This window comes from Mus pahari, chromosome 6 (genome assembly GCF_900095145.1).
Source record: "Mus pahari chromosome 6, PAHARI_EIJ_v1.1, whole genome shotgun sequence".
Classification (NCBI taxonomy): domain Eukaryota; kingdom Metazoa; phylum Chordata; class Mammalia; order Rodentia; family Muridae; genus Mus; species Mus pahari.
In genome coordinates this window covers 52,723,208-52,745,554 of record NC_034595.1, presented here as the reverse complement: position 1 = coordinate 52,745,554, position 22,347 = coordinate 52,723,208, and the positions used below count along the sequence as shown (strand labels likewise).

The following is a 22,347-nucleotide window of genomic DNA, read 5'->3' as shown; positions in this document are numbered from 1 at the left end:
CATTACTAGTTGTTTTGTCTAGTAATATACTTGATGTTCAGTAAAACATTGTTTTAGTAGCCTATTCATCTATTCATTTTAAAACCCGGAGTCAGAGCAGCAGTTAAAGCTGCTATGATGAACTCACCATCTGCTGCTGCAGAGTCTGCTGGCAGCACCTGCCAGTCTGCATCTTTTTAGCTGTAGACACACCTTTATCTTTGCTGCTTAAGGCCTCAGGTTCTTTGCATGAGCTGTTCTGTCCTGATGTTCTTGATGCTGCTTCAGCTACCACAATCACGCCTCGGGCTGTGGCACGTGGCACCCCAGCTTACAGTGCTCTTCCCTTCTGTACTCAGAACTTTGCTCAAGCGCCAGAACCCACAGAAAGATCATCTCCATCCTTTCCTTTCCGTGCCACTCTTTGTCTTTTTTCTTTTCTTTTCTTCCTTCCTTTCTTTCTTTCTTTCTTTCTTTCTTTCTTTCTTTCTTTCTTTCTTTCTTTCTTTCTTTCTTTCTTCCNCTTTCTTTCTTTCTTTCTTTCTTTCTTTCTTTCTTTCTTTCTTTTTTGAGACTGTCACCTGGTGCTATATCTTAAATAATGCATTTGCTGACCATCACTGCCTGGGCAACAATGAGACCTACGTTCCACACTTGGTCTCCAGTCTATGGAACATGATCAACATATACTTATTCAATAATAAATTATGATTATTCTAGAAACCATTATAATGCTTTGTTTTGAAGCTCTATTATTGTGTTACCTGGGTTTAATATCTTAAGATGTAATTAAAGTTAAAACATGGGTAAGTGCGGTAATCCAAACAGAAGGTGCCTGGTGAATATAATTATCCAATTCTAGATCAAAAATAAATAACTAAATAAAAAAAATAAATTTCCTGGCTGGAGAGATGGCTCAATGCGGTTAAGAGCACTAACTGCTCTTCCAAAGGCCCCGAGTTCAAATCCCCACAACCACATGGTGGCTCACAACCATTTGTAATGAGATCTGATGCCCTCTTCTGGGGTGTCTGAAGATAGTCACAGTGTACATATAATAAATAAATAAATCTTTAAAAAATTTAAAAATAAATTTCCCTGAACAACCCAATAACACATATAACTCTTCCATGATCCTATGAGGAAGGCATTATCCAGTGATAGCCTAACTACTGACAAACTCGGAGTAAACAGTGAAGAGAAGAGTAGAGTAGGTCCAGGGAATCACCTCAGAAGTGAAAGCATTTGCATGCAATCCTAAAGACCTGAGTTCAATCCCCAGGACCTGGAGTAGAAGGAGAGGAGTACAGGCCTCTACTAGGGTGTGGGGCACATGTGCAGAGCATCAGTACTAGCATCTGTATCATACACAAATACTTTTTTAAAAAGAATATAGATTTTTTTTTGTTACCTTTGGTAAAACCATTAATTATCTTTGGTTTTCCAACTCCTTCCATAAATACTGGGTAAAGACTGAATTGATATTTCTCAATGGGAATAAAATTATCTGAAAGGAGAAAAAAGTTCATGTTAATTAAGAATGAAACCTACAGAGAAAACTGCAGGCTATTCTGTCTGAACATTAGTCATTAAGGATTGGCTTGATGGCTATCTTAGTTAGGGTTTCCATTGCTATGAAGAGATACCATGACCAAGGCAACTCTTGTACATTCAAATTGGGTCTGGCTTACAGTTGCAGAGGTTTAATCCATTATCATCGTAGCAGGAAGCATGGCAGCATGCAGGCAGACATTGTGCTGGAGAAGGAGCTGAGAGTTCTGCATCTTGATTCGAAGGCAACCAGGAGAGACTGACATCCTCAGGCAGCTAGGAGGAAGCTCTCTTACACAATAGGTGTAGCCTGAGCATAAGAGTAGACCTCCAAAGCCCACCCCAACTGTGGGCACACTTCCTCCACAAAGCCATACCTCCTAACAGTGCAATTCTCTATGAGCCAAGCATATTCAAACCACCACATTCCACTCCCTGGCCCCATAGGCTTGTCCAAATGTGTGAGTCTATTTTGAGGGTCACACTTCAGCATAGCATAATGCAAAATACAGTTAGTCAGCCTTATCAGTGTTTAAAAGTTCAAAGTCCAAAGTTCATGCAATCTCTTAATTATATTCCCCTTTAAAATTGAAATTAAAAATCACAACAACTCATAGCACAGGATATACACTATCATTCCAAAATGTCATAGTGAAGAAATACTGGACTAAAGCAAGACCAAAAACCAGCTGGTCAAACTCCAAATTCCACATCTCCATGTCCGATGTCAAAGAACCCTTCAGATCTCCAACTCCTTTCATTCTCTGCTTGCAGAACTGGCATTCAGCAGCAACAACTTCATTCTTGTAGGCTGGTTCCACTCCCTGTTAGCAGCTTTTCTTGGCAGGTATCCCATAACTCTGACAAATCTAACATTTTGGGGTCTCCAAGGCAACTTCAACTTTATAGCTTTTTGTTCCAATGTCTAGGATTCACACATGATCTTCTGACCTCTTGCAAAGGGTCACATCTTCACTTCTGCCATCTGTAGAACTCTAGGTTCAGGTTGACTGTACTCCACTGCTGCTGCTCTTGGAGGTTATCCAATGGTACTGGTATCTTGAGTACACTGGGGTCTTCTACTGCAACTACGCTTCTCCAATAGTCTCTCATAGGCTCTCTTCATGATGCCAAACCTGAAAATCTTTGTATGACAACTTCAGTCCTGAGCCATCAACTGCAACTGAGGCTGCACCTTCACCAACGGTCTACCTTGGCATCTCACCGTGCCAAGCCTCAGCTGTTTCCCATTACCCCTCATGCCTCCAAAACCAGTACCACCTGGGTGATTCTTGTACATTATCAAGTCCAGCTGCAGCATGAGGTACAACCTTGGCTATCTCTGGAACACAGCTTCTTTGTGATCTCAGAAAACACCTTCCCAGATTTCATCTCTGTGATGCTGGTCTCTTCTTAATCACCACTAATTTCCTAGCTCCAGATTACCAGCAGCAACTGTCCCATAAACCCTTTCTATTCTTGACTCTAAAGCTAGAGCCTCATGGCCAAGGCTGCAGAGGTCTTCCTGGAACTGAAACATGTCCCCTTTGTTCTATTTCATCATCACCAGTTGTCTGCTTTCCGACTCCCTCACTGCCTAAGTTTGGCTATATTGGAACTTGCTGTGTAGATGGACTTTGAACTCAGAGATCTGCATGCCTTTGTCTCATGAGTTCTGGGATTAAGAATGTGTACCACCACTACTGGATCTAAGCTTTTCTCTACTTGAAACTTGCTCTGTACCTGGCTGGCCTTGAACTCAGAGATCTGCTTGCCTCTGTCTTCTGGAATTAAAGGCATGTACCACCATACCTGGGTATAAGCTTTTCATGGCTTCTATTCCTCAAGATCTAGATAGAAAGACTCTGTTTTCCAACCTCAAAATCTGGATCATAGGTGCGCCCTCCATTGAACTTCCTGGTGCCCTTTTATTACATGAACCATATATTTTGTATTTTTTTCCTTTCTAAGCTTGCTATGCTTGATTGAAAGGTTCTTCATGAAATTAAACCAGAGGACAAAGTCTATGCTAGGCTTTTCTGGGACTTCCTTTGTCAATGCAATTAACCTGAATCTCTTCATCTTAGTCTCAGGCAGACTCTTCAGACAAGGGCAAAAAGCAGCTACTTTCTTCACCAAAATGTTACAAGAATGGTCTCTAGGCCACATACTAAAACTCTTCTTTGAAACCTCTAGAGCCAGATTTCCACAGTTCAAATCACTCTCTGTACCAATGCCTTCCAATACTCCTACTAAAATGGCCCAGTATGGCCCCACTTAAGGCATTCCACTGCTTTCCAAAGTCCCCAAATCCACATTCCTCCAAACAAAAGCATGCTCAGACCTATCACAGCAATACCCCAGTCCCTGGTACCAACTTCTGTTTTAGTTAAGGTTTCCATTGCTATGAAGAGACACCATGACCAAGGCAACTCCTATAAAGGCAAACATTTTATTGGGGCTGGCTTACGGTTTCAGAGGTTTAGTCCATTATCATCGTAGCAGGAAGCATGGCAGCCTGCAGGCAGACATGGTGCTGGAGAAGGAGCTGAGAGTTCTGCATCTTGATTCGAAGGCAACCAGGAGAGACTGACATCCTCAGGCAGCTAGGAGGAAGCTCTATTCCACAATGAGTGGAACCTGAGTTTAAGAGACCTTTCAGGCCCACCCCTACAGTGACACTCTTCCTCCAACTAGGCCACACCTCCTAATTTAACTACCACTCCCTGTGGGCCAAGCACATTCAAACAACCACAATGGCTAACGAAATTCCAGAAATAACCTAAATACTCCAAAGTTTGCCTGTAATGATGTTGATTTTTAAATAAGTTTTCAAAACTCCTAAGACACAAATAACTAGTTTTCCAAGGACACGCTCCCGGGAGAGCAAATTTGTTCAAGTTCAAGGCATGTTTTCTTTTGTTCCTGAATTTCCTACTCCAGGATAGCATGTTCTCCCTTTTCATCTTCAGAGTAGGGATGATTTTTCTTTCTATGTGAATTTAGCTTACTTCGTTTTTTTGTTTGCTTGTTTGTTTGTTTGTTTTTGAAAATAGCCTGCAAAAGTCACACAAAGACGGGAACAGAGACAAAGAGTTCTCTTGGGCTGTCTCGGGATCGCAAGACGTGGAAAAATGACAATTCCCACAGCAATGTTCAAGACAGATCTGGCAATGATTCTCATGGATACTAGTGATATGAGACCAGCAGCCCATAAGCAGCAGAGCTCTGAGAGGTCGGCACTCATCACTCCTCTGTATTTACAGTATAGAGTAACTACCAACAGCAGTGGCAGTAAACGTGTTTCTCTGCCTACAATTTATAAATAAACTTAGCCTGAAGCTCAATTGTAGGTGTCGAGAGTAAAAGGAAAGTGTGGGTCGTCTAGATTGTGTAAGGAAGCAACACCCAGCTTCCCTGCTCATTCCTCCCCCCCCCCCCCGTCCTTCTGGTTCTGTCTGGAGCTGCTGCTGTTGTAGACACTTAACCTCTCAAGGTAACTAGCCACGCTTGGAGGGATAAATCTGACCTAGGTCAGGAGGTTCAAAGTCCTCAGACTTCCAGCCTAGCTCTCCCAGTCTCACCGCTCAGTGACATTATAATTGGGTACTGAGTTGGAGGGAAATTTGCCATTAGACCTTATAAGACGTTAAAATGTAAAACAGAAGCAACATGAGCTCAACCAAAGAAATACCTTATGTACACTTATATGGGTTATATGGGTGTCACATTCTGACAGAAAGAGTTGGGGAGAAGGGTTAGGACATCTGATTGCATCTGTGTAAAACACAAAAGGAAAAAGTTCACAGAAACACAGCAAACATTCTGACCATGCAAGAAGATGATAATTCAGTTGGTAGCTTGGCACCCCTATTTTGAGGTTGTCATTAAATGCTTTATTATCAGAATTGCCAGTCTACAGTGTCATATTAATCCATGTAAAGTACAGTACACATACCGTGGATATAAAATTTTTTAACATTCGAAGGAATTCTAAGCCATTTCACTCCATCATCTTCATTAAGGATCTTCCATTCAATAACCAGATATAACAGACTATAATCATCTGGTGACAGTGTCCAGGAGAGGATGACACAGCTGCTGCTCAGGGGATAAGCACTGAGTGACTCCACAGCACTCACTGAGGGGAAGAGAAGAAAAGTACTTTAAATTCAAGATGAATGAGATTGTACTACCTGCCTTGAGAAAGAACCCAGAGGACTGGAGAGGGAAGAGGAGGCAGACAATGTATACGAATGTCATGGAGATCACACAAGTAGAATGCAGGAGTCCATGACGCGGGGATGAAAAGCCATTCTACCCCAAATCTAAAAATGGAATTTTGATAGGGTCAAAATTGTTCTCAGCTGGAATCCCACACAAGTCTGTTAATCACACATTCTGATTCTCACATGCTCTTCTCTCCTGCTGGTGAGTGACACTTTCTCTTTCTTTTTCTTTTTCCCAATTTTTAATTAGGTATTTACTTCATTTACATTTCAAATGCTATCCTGAAAGTCTCCTATACTCCCCACCCACCCCCCGCCACTCCCCTACCCACCCACTCCCACTTCTTGGCCCTGGCATTCCCCTGTACTGGGGCATATAAAGTTTGCATAGCCTAGGGGCCTCTCTTCCCAATGATGACCAACTAGGCAATCTTCTGCTACATATGCAGCTAGAGACATGAGCTCTGGGGGTGCTGGTTCATATTGTTGTTCCACCTATAGGGTTGCAGACCCCTTCAGCTCCTTGGGTACTTTCTCTAGCTCCTCTATTGGGGGCCCTGTATTCCATCCAAAAGTTGACTATGAGCATCCACTTCTGTGTTTGCCAGGCACTGGCATAGCCTCACAAGAGACAGCTACATCAGGGTCCTTTCAGCAAAATCGTGCTGGTGTATGCAATAGTGTCTACATTTGGTGGCTGGTTATGAAATAGACCCCCAGGTGGGGCAGTCTCTGGATGGTCCATCCTTTCGTCTCAGCTCCGAGTGACACTTTCAAAAAAATGTCCTTAGCAGAGTCCCTCAGAAAGCCTTGGTGAATTTCCACATCTGTGGAGACCATTCCTACCATGCCTACAGGACCCCACAGGCCCTATCTCAACCCACTCTGTGCTGAACGTGTTTCTCTATACAGAAGTCACCCTTGTTTTGCTTCATCTCTTCCCCTGAGCTGTGAAAACCTGACCAGGTGTGCATCTACTGGAAGCTAAGACTTCTCCACCCCAATCCCATGGGCGGAATCTTGGTTCCCATTCAGCAGCATTTCCTAGAGATGCTTTCTCTGTCCTCATTCAAGCTTCTGTTTACTTTCTTTCAAAAAAGAAAATCATATTCCTGTCCAAGCATGGTGGCACATGCCTTCTATCTCAGCATTGACAGGATAGAGAGACAAGCAGATATGTATGAGTTTAAGACTAGGCTGGTCTACATAGTGAGTTCCAGGCCAGCCAGGGCTATGGAATGAGGTCCTGTCTCCGTCTACAGGACCTACATAAAGGTCGAAGATGAAATCAATTCCATTAAGTTGTCCTCTGACCTCCACACACACTGTGGTATATGTGCCCCAAACTACACACCATAATGCATACACTCACAAAGATATGCAGCAATAATCTGAATTAAAAGTAATAAATTATCCTTATAAATTAAGATTATCCCTAAACTTTAAAGAGAAGATACAACATATTCAAACAACAGTTAAAGACTTCATAAAAGGAGTGATCTTTTAGAAGGCTAGAAGCTTGGTAGAGATACCAGAAATGAGTATTTTCTATTTAAAATTATATTTTGACACATAATCCAGATTAGAAGGTCCTATTGGGAGTGGCTATTAGGCCAGGAAGGAGGCCCAGAAGATCAAGACACTATCATCTACGCTAACAACCTCAGTTATATTTCCTAGGATCCACACATTGGAAGGAGAAAACTAACTCCCACAAGCTGTCCTCTGACCTCCACACACATACTCTGGCATGTGCATCCCTCCAAAATGAATTAGTTTTAAAATATATATTTTTAAAGAAAGCATCAATGCTCAGAATAATCAAGTGTACTAACATTGCTAAAGGCGAGGTGTTCACCTACTCGCATCAAATAAAGTCCATAATAGTTTCCAAGTCTCAGGAACTAGTTTGAGTCCATATAGCCTATCATTCTATTACTAAAATATACAGCATTTTATATAAAAGTAAAAACTTTAAGTATACTGCATGCAAATATATACCATAGTATATACAGTATATACTTATAGAAAACTATATTTAACAAAATACCTCATATTTATATATAAAATGCTCAATATTCTAATTTTTAGAGAGAGTATAGCCCACCTCTGTTACTTAAAAGAATTTAAGTATTATATTTACTAGAATATTCTATTGCTAATAATGTCATTTTAGAAATCTTGTCCAGATGAGCATAGTTGCTTATTTGTTTGCAATATATTTCTCACACAGAGAGGAGAGTAAGTGTAGAACTGGATCTTCGACCACTCAGAAGATAAGTTAGACAGGAAGGCTTATGCTGAGGTTACATACTAAAGGGGGGTGTCCAACCCCAATTAATACGTCTTCAGTGCAATCTGGGCACCTAAGGCCCAGGAAAAATTATGGAAGATGAGAAGGAAAGACTGTAGGACCCAGAGGTCCATGACGTCTACTGTTGATAGTGTGCCCTAGATGTGAACTCTAAACAATATGGATGCCTGAATGAGACAAGCATAAATGGTAACACCAGTAGACATGCCAATGTGACAGGGAAAATTCCATATGGCCCCACCCCTAGATGAAGAGTACAGGTGACAAGTGTCTGCTGAGAGAGGAAGACTCTGTTAATATTCAATAACAGAAGAGATCATGAATTTTGGAGGGGGTTCATGAGAGGAACTGGAGGAAGGGGGCAAGAATGATATAGATACAGTGCTGTAGAAAAAGAGTCATGCCAGCAGGTCACATCACAATTTAATAGTGTTGCTGAAACAATAATAATAAACAGGAGGCTTCTACACGGACCACCATAAAAAATCAATAAATTGCCTGGGAGGGTCAACTACTCCCCAGCATCTCTTACCTTTACTCATGGGCCATGAGAAGGTAAGGTTAAAGTTCACAAGGGAAGCACCGATGGAATTGACGGCCAGAACTGTAACCGTGTGTGCTGGTTCTGTCCACAGGAAAGTGAGATTGGTCTGATTTCCCACATCTTCTGACCATGTCCCATTGTGGGCAGTACGATGCTTCACCACGTACCTCCTCACACTACACAGTGAGTCATTTTTCGTCAGGGGCTGTAGGGAACACAAGATTTAATTAGCACATGGGCCACAGTGGTTTTATACCAGAACTCATGGAGTTCTTATTACACATTCCCACCAGGAAACAGGAGTTAGACCAGGCCAGGAACTGCCCAGTCCAGTGCTAAGGCACTGGGGGAGAGGGAGAGAGTGGAAATGTAGAATGCAGTAGGCCTGAGCTCAACTAGCAGTCATCCAGCACAGGAAAATTAGTTTTCCTTTTTTGATTTTATTTTTCTTCAAATCCAGAGACTAAATCCCTTAAAGGCAGTGAAGCAAAACATAATTAGGACATTTGAAATATTTAGAATACATAGGAAGTACTAAGGCTTTCCACTCTAATCGTAGAGAAAGACTGACAAGGAAGTTTCCTCATCTAACGAGCAAGTAAAGGAACTGCTTATGTTCTGTGAAGAACCAAGGAAGCTCAGATGTCACCACCATTTCATGAACTCAAGTGACTCTGCCACTGTTCCCCCAGGATGTGCTTGGAAGATGAACCTGAGCAAGAAGGGTTTTTACAAAACAGATCAACAAACAGAAAACCTTGCAGGTTAACAAATAACAGCGGCCTATTTTGGGGCCCTGGTCATCTCCATCTTGTCTATATCTACATAAATTATTCTGTGTTATGGAAGATTCCTGTGTAGAACACATACCAGCCCCAATCCTGTTTGTTCATTCTGAAATGTCTAATAATACTCTTCACTTCCCAAATGATTACCTTTACCTATTGCAGGTAAAATTGAATGCTGCCAATACCTCAGAAAGCTTCCACAAGCTGAATTTTATAACACAGACTAAAACAAGTGTCTCCGAGTTAGAAGGGACAGGCACTCTCATATAGATGCATATATCCTGTGTGGGTAGGACCTCATGGATCATAGGGTAGAAGTAAGGTATAAGGAGCCATCATAAGAGAAAAAAGTCTTTGAGGAAACACATTTGATTTTACCTGAAAAAAAATCCATGTCATTTTGATGTGTTCATATTTATTTTTGCAACCATAAGTCAAAAATTAAAGATATTACAAGATGTTCATGTCTCATCTGTACATTTACTGCCCCAGCCCTAAAATGAGCATTTTTCTCAAGTCCTAATTTCTTTGACTGAATAATGGTGTTAGAAACATTCTTTCCTCCAGGACTTTCTTGATGGTTAGGCCCTCTTAGCTTTCAAAATTAAGGATTATATGCATGTATACTGGCCTCTCCACATACACATATCTCTAAATATTTATGTAAGAAGCCACACAGGCTTAACATGAGTTGATGTTCATCTCTAACTCCAATCTACGAGTTCAAGAATTCTGGCTGACACCTTTGTTATTCTGCAGCCTCCTGGGAGAGTAGTGAAAGACACAGGCTCCATTCATCTTCCAAATTCTTCCATTCTAAACTAGACATATACTGATGAAATAACTGCTAGCCTACATCCCTGGAAAAAATGTACAGCTCTGAAGTGTTTGTATAGTATCTTCCATCTCACACACTTCAGACTCTTCGGACTCATTTCCAAAGTTAATTAAGCCTTTTCCGTTGCCACTCTCAGTGAGGTAATTTCACACACTTGTGATAGTGATAACCTATTCACAATCTGTATTACACACCCTTAAATCCTCCAATTTGTGAACTTTTTAATTGATATATTTTAAGGTTTAATCTTTGATCTATGAAATTTTTGGTTTGGGCAAATGTGTAGTGTTGTGTGCCTACCATTTCAGTTTTCCATAGGAGAATTTCACTTTGAAATAATAATTATGAGTGTCGTGGTCTGAATAACTCACATGCAAGTTTTCATGTAGAGTTTTCACCTCACCCAGGGAAGCAACTATGAGCATGCAGCAAGACTACATTTAACTTGCAAGGTGACTGCACAAGTTTGCATTTCTACTAGTAACAAACCAAGTTTCTTGCTGTTCTGTATTCTCAATCAGCAATTTGAAATATCTTCAAAAATAGTCATTCTCATAGTCGTAGAATTGTACCCCATTGCTGTTTTAGTTTATAAACTCCCAACAATGACAAGCAGTGTTGAGACCCTTCTTGTCTTTTTATCTCTCACTTGTGGGTCTGCTTTGGTTAGGGTCCTATTCAGATATTTGGATCACATTTTTGCTGGGCTATTTGTTTCCTTATTGTTGAAGCTGAAGCATCCTTCTTGCAATGAACTTTTTATTCTCTTGACCATCTTTCCAAGGTCAGAATTTACTTTAATAAACTTCAAATTACAAACATTAAAAGAGTGACCATAGTGTTGGAGATATTGATAGAATAAATCATTTTGCCAACAACTTGATAACTTGAGTTTGACCAACAGAAGCCACATGATGGAGAGAGAGAGAGAGAGAGAGAGAGAGAGAGAGAGAGAGAGAGAGAGAGAGAACTAATTTTTGTAAATCGTCCTCTCTCTGACCCCACACATGTGTCAGAGGTACTTGAGTATCTACATAGCACACAATAAATGGACAACAAATGAATGAATGTAAAAATCGTTGCACCTTTTGTTTTGTTTTGTTTTGTTTTTTAATAATATCTCCCATGATGGGGATGTGTCAGAGACAAAGGCACAATTCAAAGAGTTTCTAAAGACTGGAGTAGGAAAACTGTGAAGAACGTAATAAAATAGTTCAGGCTGAGCATCTCTTGATCTGCTGTCCTAGACTGCGACCCCAAATTTAAAGTGTTAACATGATTCCCAAGAAGTTTCAGATCTCAGAGCATTTTGAACAGCAAAATTCTAATGCTTAACTAAAAAAAAAAAAAAGTTTTACTGGTAAAGTAATTCCAAAACCTCCAAAATTTGAAGTATTTCTGAAAACAAACAAACAAACAAAAAAAATCTCAGAACCAAATGCATAACTAAATATCCTCACTGACATAAATGACTGGGTAAATAAATATGATGCTCCATAGAGTTAGCCTTGAAAAAGAATTCTAAATTATTTTTATAGATTTGCCCCTCACAGAAAGAAACCTCTCACTCTTCAGAAACGTTTGTCCCAGTGACTTTGTTCCAAAGAGCACAACACAGAAAGGGAGAGAGCCACTGGACAGCGAGAGGAGCACAACATGGAAGGACAGAGAGAGAGCCACTGGACAGCGAGAGGAGCACAACACAGAAGGACAGGGAGAGAGCCACTGGACAGCGAGAGGAGCACCGCACAGAAGGACAGGGAGAGCCACTGGACAGCGAGAGGCAACACCATTCTCAAAGCCACCTCAGCTAGAGTCACATCAGCTCAGCTGTCCTAAGATGGTATGGAGCTTTATTCTAACATGATAAAATCTTGCTTTGAGAGGTTGTATTTTGTACCCAAAGCCCCACATGGGAATCTAATCACGAGATAACATCAGAATATTTGGGGGAAATTATACAAAATTCCAGCTTGCCTGAAATCGGTAATGAACTTTAATTACAATGACATCAGGTTTTTAAATTAACCAACAAATATGGCATATTAACGTAAGGTGTTATTCATAAAACAGACTATGGGGATTTGACAAATTCTTTATATTCTTGGCTATTTTCCTATAAGTCTAAAACTATTCTAAAAGTTTTACATGTAAAAACATCAAAAATTGTTTTAATTTCTTTTAATTTTATTTATTTATTTATTTATTTATTTATGGTGTAAGTGTGGAGGGGCATGGCACTCATATGGAAGTCAGAGGACCACTTGTGGGAGTCAGTTCTTCCTTACAACCACATAGGTCCTGGAGATCAAATTCAGATCATCATGTTTGGTGGTAAGTGTCTTTACCCATTGATCCATCTTGCTAGAAGTTCAGAACTTGTGTGTGTGTGTGTGTGTGTGTGTGTGTCTGTGTGTCTGTGTGTATTACACATACACTTACCCTATTGCTGTGTGAGATGTTGAGTCCATAGACTGCATACCCTTGGAAAAATCCTACTCCAGTTTTAGAACCTAGATTAAGGAATTGACATGGTTTGGGTCTCGAATATCTCCCCCACAGCCATGTGTTTAACATGTTTATCACTGTTGTTAGGAGATATGAACTTAAGGATGGAAGGCCTAGTCATTAGGCCATAGTGGAAAGGAATAAGGACATTAGAGGAATCCCTCAAAGGGGGTGTTAGGGCCCTTCTCTGTTTTCTTTCTCTCTTTCAAGTCCCTGCCGCCATTGGGTGGGAGTGTCATCTTTTCCCATCATAATGGTCCCAAAGTATGGTACCAACATAACAGGGAGCTTTGAAACCCTGAGCCAGGTAAACCTTTCTTCCTAACAAGCTGTTTATCACCAGTACTTGGTTAGCGATGCAACACATGACTAACACGGGGACCATAATCACCAAAACACTACTCGGGTTAGGAAACCAAAGGACCACAAAACAGAACTACTGAAGGATAGGTGGTTCATCCAAGAAAAGGCATTCAAGTACTTTGAGAGACAGCAGATTAGTTAAGGTGTTATCCCTGTCTTCAGATCAACCCCGAGGAACCTCTCTCATTCTCCTCTCCAATATGATAGTCCCCAGCTACTTGTGGCCATTTATATTTCAGCTAATTAAATTAATTTTTGCATCACACTGGACACAACTCAAGCCGTAAAGCCACAGATGACTGCCATGTTGGAAAAAGCACATACAAACTATTCTTGCTATTATAGAAAGTTCCACCAGGCAACATGCACTGAGGAAACATGGGAGCCAGGCATAAGAAAGAATGGGAACTACCTGGAAAGAAAAGTCATTTTCCTGTTCAAGGGCATGGTTGGAATATGAGGAAGGAGGTTGATTGTAGTCTGGGGAACGGAGAAGTTGTTATAGTTATGAGGACAATGATAGATAAAGAAAAGTTATTTAGATTCTGTTCATGGCTAACCCAAGCAATGGTTGAGCAATGTCACTGTCTATCCTGTACAGGAATACTCAATGTCTAACAAATACCACTGCCAATTCCTAATATCACTTTCAAGTAAAAAGATCAAAATGGAGACCATTTAGAAATTGTATTTACCATGTGAACAAAATCATATAGTAACTAGAATTACAAACTAAGTATACATAAACTCTTATATAGCCCAATTTTTAAATAGGATTTTGGTCTTAGATCAGGAAATCATTTTAAAACATGCACTAACTTCTTCTTGGGGAGAGAAATTCATTTCACTCTTATGTAATAAACACAACATTGCCTACCTCATGTATACCATTCCTAAAACACTCTTCACCTTAATGTCTACTGATGAAATTATCTACTTGGGCTAGAAATCAGGTCTTTAGGAGAATGACTCCTTTGGCATTTCCAAGCTGATCACCCATCATTATGGAAACCACTCAGCCTATGTTGCCACACAGGTCAAATACTCTCTTACATCTGCGTACTTGAAGTGTGGGGAAAGAGCCATGTTTACATTGTTCAGCGTTCAACTGAAATCCAGTTGTGGACTTAAAGCAACACCAATTATCACTCAGTAATCTTAACCCTGATACAGACGACAAATGTGAGCCCAAAGAGTTCAAGACTTTGCCAAAACTGCAATGACACAATTATAATTGAACTGAGAAAATAATAAAGGCTCCTGACAATGCCAATACTCCAGATAGTCAGCTCTGGCAAGCACAGCCCCAAAATGCATTAAAACGTAAGATCTGAGGGTTATTTGTGGGGTAATGACAGGGCTATGAACAAAGTGGAGACAAACGTAAGTTCAGAATAAAATAAAAGGTAGAAATTAGAAATACCTTCCAAAGCAAGGTGACATTTCTCTCCTTTTTAGTTACGTCCTCATCCATTTTTCTCCAAAATTCAGGCCCTCTCATAGGAACTGCAGAGTAATAAGAAGCCTGAGTCAGACATATGTTCTCAAGAGAAATGTCTTCAGTCATGCTTGAAGCACACGTTTTTGCATTCTCAAGAAAGTTTATCAAATGCTCACAGACCTTTTACATCCATTACAAGCGTGTAGGCTGGACTGCTCCAATTACTCCAATACCCTAGCCCATCCAACCGCCGGCAGCGAACCTGTACCACATAGACCGCACAGAGGTCTGATACCAGCAGGCTGGCAGACTTTGATTTTGCATCGAATACCTCGTGTGTCTGTAAAGGAAGTCATACTGTTAACATACTTGCTTCCTGTGAGTCCTGAAGTGTGCTTTCATTTTAAACCGTAACACCATTCCAAACTTAAGACCCAGAGATGTTGTCTTTTCCCACTTCAGAAATCACAAAGTTCGGCTAATCATAGGAACCTCCTCCCACCTTGGCTCATTCCCTTGTGAACTCAATCCCTTGCAAAGTCAGTTCCACTCTCTCACCCCTGCTGCTAGTCCTTGTCCCCTGGTCCCCTCTCCACCCCAAAGACAAGAATTCTAACGTGGTAGTCAGACAGGACTCTCTAGAGAATCAAGCAGGCAGGACTCACATAGACTGAAAACAGGTCAGTGTTCTAATGATGTAATGAGGGTTTCTTGTATTTCCAGATTTAGCAAGCTGCTACAAAACTAACAGAGTTTCCCATATGCACACTCAGCACTGATTGTTCAATAAAAGTAGCCTCTACCAAAATGCCCATGCATATCTATACTGAAAACTATCAAAAGACCATTTAAAAAAAAGTTGGTCCCTGAAGAAAAAAAAAAAAAACAGTGTGGTTAAAAAGGATGCAATATGGCAAATGTTTCTTTAAAACAGCCTTCTCCAAACATTTCATGTCATAAAGTCCATCCCTACACTAGAAAGGTACAGGGAGGAAGGGTTTCTTCAGCCTGTTCAACTATGCAGTCTCTTTTTCATAGAACATTTCATTGGGAAAATGTTCTGTCAAGAATCCCTTGGGCAATGCTGGATCATGACATTGTGTTCCTTACAAGGATTCAACTTTGACAATCTATGTAATGAAAGTAACTGCACAGTAGAGGAGAGTATGCTCTCTTTGTATGCCAGGAATAATGCTAAGATGCTGTTGCATGCTTAACTCTCTGCAGCTGCATGGGACATACATGAGGTTCGTCATGGAAGGGTAGGGGCTCCCAAGGCCCCCACTTCTCCCTGAGGATTTTCCTGTTGCTTGGGGAAGAGGAGACATTTTCTTTGGTGATATGGCTGCTGATAAGCTACCCATGCTCCTGTGGGGAAAAAACTTCCTATCAAAAATGTAGACTGACAACTAGTTAGCAAGAGGAAGGGGATCGGTGGGGGAAGAAGAGGTGATAAGAGGGTGTGAATTTGTGTCGGGCGTGGTGATGCACGCCTTTAATCCCAGCACTCGGGAGGCAGAGGCAGGCGGATTTCTGAGTTTGAGGCCAGCCTGGTCTACAAAGTGAGTTCCAGGACAAGCCAGGGCTATACAGAGAAACCCTGTCTCGAAAAACCAAATATATATATATATATATATATTACATGAATGAAAATATAATAAAAGCCATTATTAAGTATGATGAATATATGCTCATAAAACACTTAAACTTTGACAATCTACATAATGGAAGTAGTCCCAGGACTTGAAAAGCCTAAGCAGCAGGGGTTCATAAATTCAGCCTGAGCTACAGAATAACTTTGAGGTTAGCCTGGACTATAAAGACTCCCATTTACAGAGAGAGAAAAAAAATCAATTTGAAATAAAAGGTACCTTCCATTGTATTTCTTTTCCACTTAAGCCATATCGAATCTGGAATTGAAGGTTATTCTCTGGAAAGACTGGCCTTTCCCAAGATACTTTCAATAATCCAGTGTTTACAGTAATCTCTGCTTTTACATTAGATGGAGGTAGTGGTTTTACTAAAAAATTAAAATAATAATATTATTATGTTATAGTAACTTCAATAGCAATATTAACCATCATTACATCTTATAAGCAATATCCTTTTTAAAGTCTTGATTTTACTGTGGGGTGAATGCCATGAATGAAGCAATGGCTTCTGCTGCCATAGCAACATGTTAAATTGCTTCAGTACTATACTTTCACGCTAGCTGGTAAGGAACTTTTCTCCAGAGGACATGCCCTCCTATCTCAGATCCCTTCAGCTCCCCTCCACAGCTGCCAAGAATCAGAATCTAACAGGGCGACATGAGGTAGAGCCCGAGGTCTCTAGGATGATGGCCAGGACACTCCTCTTCTTTGATTATTTTGATGGGCACCTCTGCCACTGAAGCATCCAAAGAGAGATAGCCATTGACTCAAATATGAAGTACACCACTCTAGCAGTTGAAAGAAAATAGAACCCATACATTGAAAAACCCCAATCAGGGCCATGTGCAGAAATGATCCAGTTAGGAAAGGCCTCTGTGGACATTCCTGTTCTACCCCCTCAACCCATTGGCTCCCCAAAACTCTCTAAGTCAGGAGAGCATTGATTCACAGGGAACAAAGAAGACCTAGACCGCACACGAGTGTTGGCCATCATTCTTTCTCTCCAAGTCTCACTTCTGAAAAAAAAAAAAAAAACCCATTGCGCAAAAAGTGCGGTCTCTTGTTTGAGCAGTAGTTTTTGATCACTTAAGAAACCAACACTAGTACTTTAGACCATTCAGGACAAAACACCTCAAATTTGTCACTAGTAGGTAGTTTCTTATGGTCATTAAAGTCCTCAAAGCTCATGAAAGTATTCATCTCCAAGCCAGGAAGATGATAAAATGTTTATCCCTAGAAAAGGCCATTTCTTTACAAGAAAGGACATGTCAAGCATTTGACACAGTGGTAGAGTTAATTCTTTGACTGTGCTTCCCTGGATCACACGAATAGATTCAGTGACTGCCAGGCTGTAGCATCCACACTGACCAGAGCGATGCCCACATCGAGGGAGTATGATAGGTGATACAGAATGTCTTCCCACCTGATCCAAGTTGTAAAGGCTAGGAAGAGGCGGCACGGGGGTTTACATCTGAAGCTTTATTTCCCCATTGCCCTCCTCCTAAGGCAAGATGAGCCCGATTTAAACTGTTTCAGTTTTATAAAGCAAAACACCCAGTGTTATTCAGATAAAACGTGTTGATTCCATGTCGTATGTGAATGATCGTGGCCCTTTATTACCCCGGAATACTGAGTAACAGAAATGTGCCAAGTGCAGTAAAAAACGTTCACACTGGAATCATGTAAACGAAAAGAGAATTAAGTAGGCATCTTTATCAAAAAACAGATCTGATAGTTAAAATAAATTCATTCTATGGTTAACAAAATATAGATTCTATTTCAAATATGTGCTGATTTTAAAAATTATGAAAAATATAGTGATTTTTGGCATAATTCCCTAACAAAATAATATATAGCAACAAAAGAAATGACCATAAGTCGGTCATTTCTCAAATATTCTGTAATAACTTTGGAAGAATGTCTCAAATATCTCAACAACTCTTTGAATCCTTTGATTTCAAGATATCTTTTGAAACTCACAATTAAGATTACAGATCTCACCATCTGCATCCATTTTCTTCACTTCCTTTAGCTATTTTGAATGTTTCTTACCCAGCTTCTCAAATTAAGTCTTGAAGCCTTTCAGATATCAAATAAAACTTTCAGAGTAAAATAGCAAATTCTTTCAGAACACACTAGAAACCTCATAAAATTGCTCTCACAGTAACACATACGATCAAGTGCTCTATGGAAATACTCAGCTGCTATGAATCTATTACCTATATTTATCAACAAACATGCTACCAATAATATAAAAACTAATTCAAAATGGTAATAAAATCTCAAAAACTAGAAAGCTTCTACAGCCAATCATCTTCTCAATTACTCTATAAACAGAAACAATTTTTTTTTCTTCAAAATACAGTGCAATTAGAAAATGACATCCAAATATAAGGAAAATACATATTATAGTTTGACGTACCTACAGAGTCAGGAAGGACACACATTGGTGGAGAGTCAAGTGAACCTAAAGAATGGTTGATCCTGATCCACATTGTATAGCCAGATAATAGAAAGATTGGCTGGAAAATACATTCATAAAAGCCGTCTCTCTGTAAGACGCAGTCTTTGGGCTCAGACGTAGGATGAATAGATGGACTATCAGGACAATACAGGCTGCGCCTTAAAAGATATATATATATATATATATATTTTAAAAAGTAGCCAGTTAATATGTAGTATTGATTTTTTAAAGGCATTTAGAATTCAGCTTTGTTTTTTGACAGAGGTCATTTGCTCTGTCTAATAACTGCTGCTGTTGTTAGAAAGGCCTTCTTGAGCTCCAAGCTCTAGCTGGATCTTAGTCTTTCCACAAACAGTGACTATAAAAACACTGTGTCTGGGGTGACTGGTGAAAGATGGGTGTGAGAAGAGCTGGCAAGAAGGTAAGTTAGGCACAGAGCTGCAGGACTGTGGTGGTTAGAATGAGAGAAAGGTTCTCAGCCCTCCGACTGCTGACCACACCCCTCCCCCGCCCCCAGCCATAAGATGACTTTCCGTGCTACTTCATAACTGCATTCATGTAAGGATCAGGATTTGGTATTGTTTTCATTACATCGGTTTGGACTAGAAAGTATTCAAGTCCTGCCAGTCAAGCCAAATACTACTGCCTGTTACATTCTCTATTTCCGTTGGAATTTAAGACGCTGTTTAAAGTAAAAACAAAAGAAACAAACAACAATAAAAAAACAAAACTGCTTTCCTTCCACCTCAGGAGTTGCCCCCCCCATCCTACTTTTAATCTTTACTTCAACAATTGTGTCACTGATACAAACTTCTGGTGTGTTGGTCCTCACCCTGTGGGTCGCAACCCCTTTTACAAATCTCTATCTCAAAAAAAAAAAAAGAAAAAAAAAATCACTCATTTTCTTTTTTCATTTTTTTTACTGTTTTTCTTTTTCACTTTTAAACTCATTTTCTCAGAAATGAACATTCTTTAAACATTAGGAGTCATAACTAAACACGACCTACTTCCTCACAGCACACAAAGTATTTATTCTCTTAGAAATAGCCCTCCTGTCACTATTTGCTCTGAAAATGGTACTCAGATGACTCTAAATCTCTGACAACTCTACAGGGATGAAAAGGAGAAGGAAAAAAGGGAAGCTAAAACACTAAAATCGTTTCTCGTTTACCATCTTTGTAATATTTTCTCCTCAAGGTTATTGGTGTGTGTGTGTGTGTATGTGTGTGTATGTGTGTACATGCACATGTACACGTGTGTTCAGATAATTAATGACAGGTGGAGAATGCAATGGCAGACAGATGTGTAATCATCAGTGCATAGCACAATAGTGGCACAGAAGCACGTTGGCAAAGGTCTAACTTGGAATGGTTAGCCTCACCATCATGACATTAGTAATCATTTATTAACTGCTCAAATGGAATGTTTTCTAGGCAGAGTTGTATTACTTAATTACAATAAAATGAAATGTCATTAACCTCCCCCCAAAGTATATAAATCCCATCATTCTCTCTACTTTACAGACATGGAAATTATCACTTGGAGGTTCAAGAGCACATTAAGCATTTATACTTGGTTACGTGGTGATCCTGTGAATGTTAGGATGGTAAATGAACTGTAGAACTTATAAGTGGTTTGCTGCAGACACATGTTCGCATGTGAAAATGCATGGAAAGACATATAATTAAAAGGACCTATCACAAACTTCCAACTGGGGTTAAACTATTCATAGCATTTAGGATAAAGGCGCCAATTTTTCCCATCTAAGAAATGCAAAAATTGACATTTTTCTTCCAGAATCACAGAGGAATCAACTGAGATTGTGAGGCACAGAGTGAGCTCAGGTCACAGGACTGAAGAAAGGGGATATATTTTCCAGGTTGAAATTTTAGATTTCAAGAATAAGTGGGTGCCTTATACAAATTGAAATTCTCCAGTGCAGATTTAAATATCAGAGCACAGAGTGTAAGTGCAGCAAACATAGTGGACAACTACCACGAGAGGCCTAACAAACACGGGTGGATGTAGCTTCTTTCCACCAGGGAGGCATCATGTAGGACACACACTTTGTCAAGGCAAGGGGGGGACTATTCAGAGATGTCTTAAATTATTTCTAAACAACAAAAGGTAAAAAGTAAATGAGCACAAATTTCTCTTTAAGAGACCCCATTCCCCCTACTAACTGATTGTTTTCTTACTTAATTCATTTCATTCTAAAAAAAAAAACAATCCCAAACAGACCATCACATCCTATAGACTCTTGTCCCTCTGTCTCTTCTCTTCTAACACTGACCTTTAGCTGAATGATGTTAAGCCTTTAAAACACTGCACAGCCGACTTTAGCCCATTCTCTATGTCAAAATGCATTGCATATAAAATAACTCCCTTGCATGCCACTCAAAAGCCAAAAACGCAATTCCGGGAATTTAGTTAGTAAACACGATAATATGAAGTTAAAACAAAATACAATTTTTTTTTTTAGCCTCGGGTGTAAATTTTTCAAAGATTACAATTTGTATAATTTCTCACCATTTTTCTAATGAAGTATATTCAAACTTCTGCTCAGTGAGAAAAATACACCAGATTTCTGCCATAGTAATAGATTAACAGAAAATTTAACTGTGTCATCCCCAGGGAACCACAAAGAAGTAAACACAATACACACCTGTGGTACCTCAACTGCACAGTGCTTCCCGCTAGTGATTGGGTTGTGCTGGGTGACCATCTGCAAGTCATTTTAGTTAAGTACCCGTCAGTTTCACATGATATATTGATATTGACATCTATTTAAAACACATTAAAATATTAATATAAAGTAAAAACACCAAAAATCATGAAAAAAATAAAACAATTTTCCTCGCATCTTTAGAAGGACTCTAACGCAGTCCATGATGTGATCTCATAGGACAGAGTGGACACGGTCTTGGGACTCTTACCAATCACGTATAATTCAGCGTAGCGGTGATGGCACGCCTGCTCATTGCAGCAGTACACTGCGTCATAGGTAAACTTCCCTCGAGGTCTGGTGGCTTTCAGATTGGAGAAAGTAACTTTGCTAACACGGTCACTCACAATGCTGTACTGTATCTCAGGGATTTTCTCAGCTAGATTCCTCCACCAAACTATCTGTTTTGAGGGGATAATCTGGTTTTCATTTTTGTAGATGCAATGAAAGGAAGCATTCGATCCAACACTAGTCAGAATTTTGGGTGGAAAATACACAACATCTGTAACAGAGAGAGAAAAAGGTGGGAGTTTAGAAGGAAAGAGAAACCATCATTTGAGCAGTCTTACCACAAGGAAAAGATTGCCACGTCCCGATTACCCTGCCAAAATCAAATGCGTGCACCTTGCTGCTGCTGTGCACAGCCCTTTAGAGGGGCAGGAACCTCTGCTCCCAAATGAACAGAGCCTCCGTGAGGCGCATGACAGTCTTCCAGCCAAGGAGCTCATTCTTTACAACTATGTCTTAGCAACCGTCATCTTTCAAGCGACACGCGAAATTAACTAAATGAAGTTTCATATGCTTGCACAGTAATCTATTTTCTACCAGACTATTAAAACTGACTGTGCATGTGCAGGCACACAGAGAAAAATAAGTAAGTAAGTAAATGATAAGGAGAAAAAGAGGACCAGTGAGATGGCTTAGCAGGTACTTGCTGCCAAGCCTGGTGAG

General features: G+C 40.1%; 1 protein-coding gene across 5 annotated transcripts in view; it reads right to left on the bottom strand.

Annotated features, from left to right (window-relative positions):
• Lepr (leptin receptor) overlaps nucleotides 1-22,347 on the bottom strand; it is an 81,224-nt gene that overhangs the window by 19,066 nt on the left and 39,811 nt on the right. For all 5 annotated transcript variants that reach the window (XM_021199582.1, XM_021199583.2, XM_021199584.2 and 2 more), the window contains exons 8-16: nucleotides 21,608-21,898; nucleotides 21,337-21,454; nucleotides 18,630-18,829; nucleotides 16,427-16,575; nucleotides 14,736-14,895; nucleotides 14,538-14,620; nucleotides 8,606-8,822; nucleotides 5,489-5,671; nucleotides 1,391-1,486 (exon numbers count right to left, since the gene is read on the bottom strand). In XM_021199582.1, coding sequence (XP_021055241.1) covers nucleotides 1,391-1,486; nucleotides 5,489-5,671; nucleotides 8,606-8,822; nucleotides 14,538-14,620; nucleotides 14,736-14,895; nucleotides 16,427-16,575; nucleotides 18,630-18,829; nucleotides 21,337-21,454; nucleotides 21,608-21,898 — 1,497 coding nt within the window. The remainder of the gene's footprint in view (nucleotides 1-1,390; nucleotides 1,487-5,488; nucleotides 5,672-8,605; nucleotides 8,823-14,537; nucleotides 14,621-14,735; nucleotides 14,896-16,426; nucleotides 16,576-18,629; nucleotides 18,830-21,336; nucleotides 21,455-21,607; nucleotides 21,899-22,347) is intronic.